The sequence below is a fragment of the Frankliniella occidentalis genome, unplaced genomic scaffold (assembly GCF_000697945.3).
Source record: "Frankliniella occidentalis isolate FOCC.00 unplaced genomic scaffold, Focc_3.1 Scaffold566, whole genome shotgun sequence".
Taxonomy (NCBI): Eukaryota; Metazoa; Arthropoda; class Insecta; order Thysanoptera; family Thripidae; genus Frankliniella; species Frankliniella occidentalis.
The window spans coordinates 52,676-62,437 of record NW_026267682.1 but is presented as its reverse complement, the minus strand read 5'-3'; the positions used below and the strand labels follow the sequence as shown (position 1 = coordinate 62,437).

Below are 9,762 nucleotides of genomic sequence, written 5' to 3'. Positions count from 1 at the left end.
GGGGGCCACGTGTGTAGATCCGTGCGCTGGAGTACTTTAGCGCACCTCCCGGGTGACATTATGGTCCTTTCTCTGTTCCCTAAAAGTAACTCTAAAACTGTGTCCTGTCAGTTGAAATGTGTCAAATATCTTAAATATATTCTACATCTACATGCGCCATGGCACCTTACGGCAGGGCGAGTAGGCAAACCTGCCCGCACCTGCATCTTTCCGAATCATGCGTTACGTATTCATATGTGTCCATTGACACATGTACACATGTTTGAAAGTGTACATGGGTTTGTAGAAGGTGGATAATGCCTAGGTAGCATAACGAAGCAAACTGCATTCAAACTGCATTATACCAGGTGGCTGATTAACCCCGCGCACTTCTGTAGTTAGACTATACCGCACGCAGGAGTGCGACCGAGCTTGCCAATCTCCCCGAGCTGTCCAAGCTAACTTTTCGCAGCTGTCCACGGTGCCTTACGGACTGGGCGAGTAGGCAACCCGCCCGCTCTCCTGCGTGCGGTACAGTCTAACTACAGAAGTGCGCGGGGTTAATAAGCCACCTGGAATGTCCACATTTTATGCGCATGCACGCGCATATTAAGCGCCTACACGCGTTTTAGGCGCTCTTTAGATTGGACACAAAATGTACATTTTATGCAGCTCTGCTACAAGGGTGAACCCCGCGCACTTCTGTAGTCACACATTAGCAGGTTTGCCTACTCGCCCTGCCGTAAGGTGCCATGGCGCATGTAGAATATATGTAAGGTATTTAACACATTTCAACTGACAGGACACAGTTGTAGAGTTACTTTTAGGGAACAGAGAAAGGACCATAATGTCACCCGGGAGGTGCGCTAAAGTACTCCAGCGCACGGATCTACACACGTGGCCCCCGACTGAACCAATTGCAAGACTGGACCAGTTGCAAGACTGGACCAGTTGCAAGACTGGACCAGTTGCAAGACTGGACCAGTTGAAAGACTGGACCAGATGAAAAACTGGACCAGTTGCAAAACGTCTAAACCGGACCAGTTGAAAGGGTGGACCGGTTGCAGAGTGGATGAGTCGCAGAGTGGACCAGTCGAAAGACTGGACCAGTTGCAAAGTAGACCAGTTGAAGGACTAGACCAGTTGCAGTACTGGACCAGCTGAAAGACTGGACAAGTTGCAAGACTAGACCAGTCGCAAGGCTGGACTACTTGAACGACTGGACCAGTTGCAAGACTGGACCAATTGCATACTAGACCAGTTGAAAGACTGGACCAGATGAAAAACTGGACCAGTTGCAAAACGTCTAAACCGGACCAGTTGGAGGGGTGGACCGGTTGCAGAGTGGACGAGTCGCAGAGTGGACCAGTCGAAAGACTGGACCAGTTGCAAAGTAGACCAGTTGCAAGATTGAACCAGTTGCATACTAGACCAGTTGGAGGACTGGACCAGTTGCAAGGACCCCGAGGAGAGAAGATGAGCTAGAGCTAGAGGTCTGCAAATTTCAGGGTATCTTAGGGGTCACTCCTGGACAACGAAACGCCTGGTGCAAATCCTGGCAACCACCCCTAAGGGGGTGAAAGGGTTAACAAAGAAATATGGGTTGGTCCAAAAAGTAAAAAATCATTTTTGACACAACAATGCTAGAGTTGGTTTTTCGACGAAAATACGGTGAAAATGACCACGTTGCACATGAAGACGTACAAGGAGGCGTCCAATCGTAAAATGTCCGAGAAAGTACCCCCCAAAACAGCACATTCTGAGTCTGAAGGTACGCTCTGATTTACCGTATCTTTAACCGTTTAGGAGCTAGAGGTAGATATGTTGAAACAATTGCAAAAAGTCAAGTTTTAAGACTGTTTGACAAACAATATACAATCTACAATATACAATCTGCGCGTGTTCTTTTGTTTTAATTCTTAAGCAAAGCAGAAGGGTGGGGTGTAGTCACGGTGTTGCCCCGTTACAGTCTTTTGTCATGTTCAAGGAGCAAATTTCTAGGGCCGCAGGCCCCCCACCTGACGCATTAGTTAACTCAAATATACAAAGTGATTTACGGGTCACATTATTTATTTGATTATGTACTTCGGTAAATCGCGAGACTGAAATGGCCGGGCCGAAGGCCCGATCATCGCCGCCGGCAGGCCAAGCAGGCACGGCCCCTGCCGAACGGAGTTGCTGACGCAGCGAAGTGGAGCTGGCAACTCCGTTTGGCGGAAGGGCGGGCCTGCTTGTTGTTTTTTACGAGGGATGTATACTTTATTCACAACTGTTTTCACCGGTATCGCGCCTCGTCCGGGTCTCACCCTAATGCGTTTCTATGCCCTGGGTTATTGCCGCGCCTTTTGCGATAGACAGTTTTTGTTGTATAGGGTCAGGTTGGGGTGGGGGGGGGGGGGCGAGCAATTTCACGAACTTTTTTCTTCTTCAGCATATAAATTGTCATGTGGTAACTCTACTGCTTCTGGTCGATGAAACATAGTTCCACTAATGAAATTAAATCGTAATTTTAATGTCACAAGCTCCGCTATTTGCAGAAAACGAACTAATTGCGTACTGTCCCCAACTTGCATTTCGGAGAAGAAAGTGACATCTGTGGGGACGAATGAGACTAGCAAAAACCCTGTAAACGTAGGGCCCCGTGCGTTAACATTATGCACGGGGTAGCTGAGCAAAGTGGACTAAAATAACAGAAGACGTAAAAAAAAAATACAGATCAAAACTAAAACGAATGGAGGTCTGCCTAGTAGGTAGGCAACCGGTTCTCTGGTCCTAGAACGGAAGAGATGGGGGGAGGGGGGGGTGGTCGCCTCCACATATTCTGTCTCTAACGTGAGCCGTCAAAGGGGTAAGGAATTTGTCTCAAGATCCCTGTATGTGTATTTAGTCAACCTACAGTATCGTGCCCCCCCCCCCCCCCCCCTCCCCGAGGGATACTGTACTTTACTATAAATTCAAGAATACACCAATTTTTCTTCTTTTCTCTGATTGATTCCCCTCTGATTTTCCCTTTATCTTTCTAATGTTTTTCTGTTGTTGTTTTTTTCTATGTTTTTTCTGATTTGTTGTTGGAAAGGGCGTACCCCAATTATTGTTCAGTGAAGTACCCCACCCCCAACCCCTCCTGCCAGCCGGACCCTCAACTGTGGCTTAGTGTGGTTGGATCGCTCTAATCACCATCAGAGTTCAAATCCCTTACACCCCCCCCCCCTTAAACAGGTACTTTTAGTGAGCAGTGAACTTGAGTAATTACTATACAATACAATAGACTTGGAACACCCTATTGAGCTAGCGACCTAGGATTTTCAGGGTCGTTTTGTGTCGTAAAAAGACAGATCGAGTTAGAAGAAGAGCAATCTAGCTAAAAAAATTGACTTTAAAAAAAATCAAAAACTACAGGTAGCAAAATTTTTTATTTTACAAAAAAAAATTTATGGGCTTCCACGGCGACGCGTCCGTGCAACAATATCCTATCTGTTTCGCTGCCCCAAAAGACTAGCCTATCTGTTTCGCTGCCCCAAAAGACTAGCCTATCTGATTCGCTGCCCCGAAAGACTAGCCTATCTGTTTTTCGGCGCTCTCTGCAGCGCTGTCTTCTTTTTATTGTGAGTTTGCCAATATTAACAGGAGGAAAAAAGTAAACAGTGCTGCGTGTTCCTTGAAGATCAAGGTACAAATGGCAATTTTTATTTTTTTAGCAGATGATACCTTACAAACATTTTGACTAAACATAAAGAATATATAAGTAACTTTAAGGTGTCAGCTAGCTGTTACTCTCGATGAGTACAGAGAACCATAAGGGCAGACCTGAAAACAATTTATTTGGCGCTGGGGGGCCGAGTGAGTGAGTGAGTGAGTGCCCGAGCGCCCGAGTGTCGCGTCGGTCGCGGCAGGTCCCTGCTCAACAATACTAGGGTCCCACAGCCGCGACTGCCACCCGGTACGCTTCCCCGCTTCCCCCTCTCTCCCCTTTATTAATAATGCCTGTCAAAGACGATAAACGAGTGAAACATTTAAAAAATGATGCAAAACCACCACAAATAAAAATCAACTAGAAATATTAAAACGCAGGTATACTAAAGTTTTAAATTGGTATCATCTGCTTTCAAGATATTTCTACCGTTAATATGAGCAAACCCACAATGAAAAGAAGACAGCGCTGCAGAGAGCGCCTAAAAACAGATAGGCTAGTCTTTCGGGGCAGCGAAACATAGGCTAGTCTTCTGGGGCAGCGAAACAGAAAGGCTAGTCTTTCGGGGCAACGAAACAGATAGGATATTGTTGCACGGACGCGTCGACGGGGTAACTCGTGAGAGTAGATACCTTTGACCGAAAATTTCGTCCGTTTTGCCCCACCTTGTACTGTGTAAGTGTTAGGGGGCATTTCTTTACGAAAATAAGGTGAAAACGACCAAAAGGTCTATTAAATCGTAAAATTTAACTCGTCTCGAGTGTCAGCGCCGCAGGCCTAGCTTTAAGTGCGCCAGGCGCGTCGCAGCGTAACAGTGTTTCGTGAGATATCGCGAAGCCTGTTACGCGAGACGTGGTCTGGCGTACATTTAGCTAGTCGGTTCCTGCGAGCCAGCCTGGCGCGCGTTGTTCTCAGTACCCCCACCTTTCGGTCCACTCTGCGAGCCAGCGCTTGACGCGTGAGCCAGCCTGGCTCGCAGAACTTTGGCAGCTACGAGCCAGGCGCAAGCTGCAGAAAAATCACCCGCGGGCCAGCGCGAGCCAAAATCTGGCTCGCACGCACAACTCTGATGACAGGTTTGGCCCTGATTTTCGAAACTGGAGACACTCGATTTAGGGTCTGACCTGGGGAAGAAAGATACACCCAGTCCCATTGACTTCACATGGGCAACCAATGCGGGGAAAAATAAGTATAAAAAATGAGGTGACGCTGTCTCGTTTCTCCCCAAGAAGGATCCGTATCTTATTTGCTGGGTTTTTGCCTGTCTTTCTTCCCCACGGTGACCTCATTTTTCCCCGAAGTGCGAGTTGGGAAAAGATGCATACTACGCGTATTCTGCATGCAACCGAGGTTGCGGCACTTAAGTAACGCTTTAATTTCATTACTGGGATAATGTTACATCGACCAGACGCAGTAGGACTTATCAAGTAACCGTTTACATGCTGGAAAATGTTAAAGTTCTTGAAATGTCTCATGTTTCTCCTACCTGACCCTATACAGAGTTGAGTGTACGAGGTACTTTGCAAGTGATTTCCCCCTCCTGCTAGAGAGAATTCAGAAATTACTTTTTTCAGGGACTGGAGAACAAGTCTCGTGCAGCTTTTCCAAACTGCTATTTCTTCGTACTTCTCGCAAATCTTTCTGTAGATCAAGATGCAACTTCGAAATGTAAGAACTAAGTCTTTCAACACAAACAAGACAAAAGAGTATACTTAAATATAGTAAGAGCCAGTTGGAACTGACTGATTCAAGTTCCGCAGTTATCGCTGATATCTTTAATACAGTTGGACTTGCAGAGTATATGGTAAAAAGATTGATAACTCACCAACAGTTGCGTTGTCAAAAATACGGAGGTCAAGTCGGCCGTGCCGACCAATGTAATAATGGTTAGCTTGGCCATTGTCCCAGCGCACCTGCACTTTTTGCGTCACCAGGAAGTGCTCTACGGTCCCCACATGGCCTTCTCCGTCATCCTGGTCACCCCAAGACCAGTCCCTACCACGCACCACACGCAGTCCTCGATTACTCTCTGTGGAGTTAAGGTAACATGAACTGAACAGTTTACATCACTGGAAGGGACTATTGTCGTCCATTGCAAGATGGGTCTGTTCGCAAATCCATCTTGCTATGTGCAATTTTGAATCATGAAAAAGTATAAGCTAGCCCCAGACAACGCTCACTCCGGCCGGGAGAATCTCAGAAATGCAATCTACGCAAAAAAACGCGTCTAGTGATGTGCCACACTTGAAATTTGACTGAAGGGTTTAGTCGGTTGTAAGTGCAAATTTAGGCCAGCAAAGCCATTTTTGTGTAAGTTTTAAGTTAAAGTGGCACCTGAATGACTCCGAACGCTTCACTCAAATTTCAAGTGTGGCACATCACTAGACGCGTTTTTTTTGCATAGATTGCATTTCTGAGATTCGTTTTCGAAAAATGTTTACTGGAAAGCCAAAAATCATAAATTTCACTTTTTCAACCTTTTCCCCATAAGAGAACCGTGCAAAACTTTAAACGCTCTGCAGGATCGGAAAATATTATCCTATCTCAAAATATTAAAATGCGTTGAATTTATCATCGGATAGGGCAACTTTTCCGCAGTATTACGTTTTTAATTTCCAAAATCCTTTTCCTACGACCCACTCTATTAATTAATAAATAAATAAATAAATAAGATTGCGTTGCTTGCTCAGAGCAGGTTGGAACTTGTAGGAAGTTTAAAACCCATACACGAACTTGTCTTCAGAGCATTGAGCCAAGTATGACGAGGAACAATCATATTGGAGCCTGAAAATAGTGCTCCGGCGGTGGACATTGTGTCACATTTCAGCCCATTTCTCCTTGAATATATGTCGGATCGCTAAACGGACCACGGCGCAGGAGAGCACAAGATTGGACGTCTGCTTCGTACTTTTCCTGATTTTAACCGTCTATGAATGCATGAAATAGATTAAAAAGTACCCTAATCCCAATTTTGCCCAATTCAAACTAATTCAGACGAATTTAATGTAATTCAACACACATTTCGGAAATAATTCAACTAATTCAGTCCAATTCAAGGCAATTTACTTTCATTTCAAGTCAATTCAAGCAAATCTAAGTCAATTCACGGCAATTGAGTAAAATAAAATCGCAATAATTCGAACCAATTCAAAAACAATTCAACCAATTCAATTTCAATTCAAGCCAATTCAAGCCAATTTAAATTCAATTCTTGAAATTTGTACACCCAATTCAGGAGTTATCTACCCCTCGGGGCGACCGGTACGGCGCAGCCTTTTCGTGTCGCATTAGTCAAGAATTGTGGCTGGGAATGGCTGGGATGAACATAGTAGCACAGGATGAGCTTAAACTCTAAATCTACGCCAATAATGATCGTCCCAGCCAAACTTTTCGGCTAAGGCTATGCGAAAAGGTTACGCCGTAACGGTCGCCCAATCGAGAAGTTTGGCTGGGGCTGGCACGACTGTAACAGTGTTTCGTGATATAGCACGAAGCCTGTAACGCAAGACGTCGACCACTACCTTTTCCCCTACACAAAGGTGCCAGGTTAATACTTACGATCAACTGGCTGGCCCGGGGCGCCCTTTTCATCTGCTAAAACAGATCAAAACAAAAAATTATTTAAACACAATGACTTCGCATTTAAACGCCACCTCTCGTGTCGCAGTGGTTGGAATATTTTATTATGTTACACACTCTAAATGTAAATGAATAATTTTTTCTCTAAAAAGGACAACGTACTCAAGCACACCTAGACTGATAATTTTGTGCCGGAAACTGGACAAAGCATGTAAAACTTTCTAATAAGGAATTGTATATCTGATTCTGATCTGGATGTTCACGAACACATTGCATGTTTAGGGGAAACTGTCCCTTTACGTTTTGAAAGCGTTCGTCATAACGTCACATATGGATTGGCTACGTTTGCCATGCACTAAGCCCGTTAGGAGACCGATGCAAGGGCAATGTCACGTTCTTACAAATTTTACATGGTATTCTAAGCAATGTGACACAATTTGCACTGTATTGAATGTGTTGTTAGAGTGTTTGAATATAGGGTATTTCAATGGAGCGCTGCCCGGAACTAAGAACAAAAGCGGATGCAGAAAGCGGTAGTGGGGGCGGGCGCGCGGAGGAACCAAGGACTATTAAATCATAGATGGACTACGCTAACTGAACCCCGCACCCCGATGTGTTGCCTTTACAACCGGGCATGTCAACCCGCCGCTGACAGGCTGCGGACCGCTTCGGCACTCCTCGGCCGTGCTCGGGGCCTGCTTCGGGACCCACCTCGAGCCGAGCGAGCGAGGCCCCGCTGGCGTCGTCCTCGCTCGGCTCGAGGTGGGTCCCGAAGCAGGCCCCGAGCACGGCCGAGGAGTGCCGAAGCGGTCAGCGGCGGGTGGCGGGTTGACATGCCCGGTTGTAAATGCGCGCAGAAACTACCGAATGCGTAGTCCATCTACTTAATGGTCCTTGGGAGGAACGGCGGGCGGGGAGGCTCCTCTCCACCCGCCGCTCCTCCGCGCGCCCTCCTCTACCACCGCTCCCTGCATCCGCTTTTGTTCTTGTTAGTTCCGGGCAGCGCTCCTTTGTTTTCCTTATACACAATAGGGTAGTTCAGTCAGTGTTGAAATCATCAAAGTACTTTGTTATAATTTGTTGCACAGTTCACAGTTAGTTCATTGAAAAGCAGCATGTTCGTGCTTATGAGATTTTTTTTAACAAGACCACGTATATATTTTGTTTTCCCTTTTCTTGAAGTGCATTATTTGTAAGAATTTAGCACATCCTCACCTGAACAACTTTAGGACAAAAGACTTACCTAACACAGGAAGATGTTCGATGAAGTAACTACCACCTTCGGCATTCGTCGTAAATTGCAGATCTACAAACCCTTTTGCCCCAACGCGGTAAGAATTCTTTTTCCCGTGGTCCCACTGTACATCAGCCCACGATCGCCACGAATTTGTTTTCTTGCTTCCATCTGTGATTTTGAGGACAGTTCCCTTGCCACCTGCGTCACAGAAATGTAGTTAAGTATCTTCGTAGTTGAGATGGTGCCTCATGACGCCAAAAGAAATGGCGTCCTTAGCTTACAATCCGAGAGAGGGGTGTCACACAAATGACAAATAAACAAAGTACCGGGACAACAGCACTAGTGATGAATGGGTAATGGGTATAGTTGGTTTGTTTAAATATTGATTACATTACTTGTAATAGCTCTGGCTAGCGCAGCCTAACAAAGGGCACCAAACCTTAAACCGCCCATGTCAGGCAGTGGTTCGCATTGAGTAGAAACGGTTAGCGCTTATGTGTCGTTCTCACATGATGCAGACTACTATGAGCGTCAGTACGATTCAACTGTAACAACCAAGAACGCTTGAAAATAAAAATAACTCTTAAATAAACCTATCGGCATCCACTATGAACAGATCGAAGTACATGTACTAAAGCAGATACTTGAGGCAGATCAGTATTGGCAGTTCAAAGTACACTCCAAACGGGAAAGGACAATTATGTATCCAGTGAAGATGTGTTCTGAAGCACATCTAAATAGGGTTTTTCACCCATTTCAAACCGGATCCAAAGAAGAACAGTAATGCTTCCCTTACTGTTTCGTCCCTGACGCTCATTGGCTGACGCGGACGAAGTTCTCGGACCCGTCACTAGGGCAGTCGCGCGCCTGGTGGTGGGTCCGCGAACTTCGTCCGCGTCAGCCAATGAGCGTTAGGGACAAAACAGTTCAGGAAGCATTACTGTTCTTCTTTTGATTCTGTGTAAACTGGGTGAAATACCCTATTAAATGCTAATTTGTATCTGAAAAGTTACAAGTTGTACCCCATCTAAACACAAACAACTCTTTGAGGGTTTGGACACAAATTTGCATCCGATTGAGATGAGCTGAAGGGGGTCAGCAGTTGGTAAAAACAGAGGTTTTAATCACTTCTTTGGATATAAATCTTATTTAGTGCCTGCAATCTAGAAAATAATCAATACGCAGTAGAGTATAATTTCCATACTAGGGTATTTCAATGGAGCGCTGCCCGGAACTAAGAAAAACAAAAGCGGTTACAGAGAGCGGTGGTGGGGGC

At 45.6% G+C, this 9,762-nt stretch overlaps 1 protein-coding gene across 6 annotated transcripts in view; it reads right to left on the bottom strand.

Annotated features, from left to right (window-relative positions):
- LOC113214724 (uncharacterized) overlaps nucleotides 1-9,762 on the bottom strand; it is a 58,570-nt gene that overhangs the window by 23,201 nt on the left and 25,607 nt on the right. For 5 of the 6 annotated variants that reach the window (XR_008012167.1, XM_052275303.1, XM_052275299.1 and 2 more), the window contains 3 exons: nucleotides 8,493-8,684; nucleotides 7,229-7,264; nucleotides 5,496-5,699 (listed from right to left, as the gene is read on the bottom strand). Coding sequence is in view for 5 of the 6 variants with exons in the window: in XM_052275303.1 (XP_052131263.1) it covers nucleotides 5,496-5,699; nucleotides 7,229-7,264; nucleotides 8,493-8,684 (432 nt within the window). In the remaining variant the exon portion in view is untranslated. The remainder of the gene's footprint in view (nucleotides 1-5,495; nucleotides 5,700-7,228; nucleotides 7,265-8,492; nucleotides 8,685-9,762) is intronic. The other variant, XM_052275300.1, reaches the window with a different exon arrangement.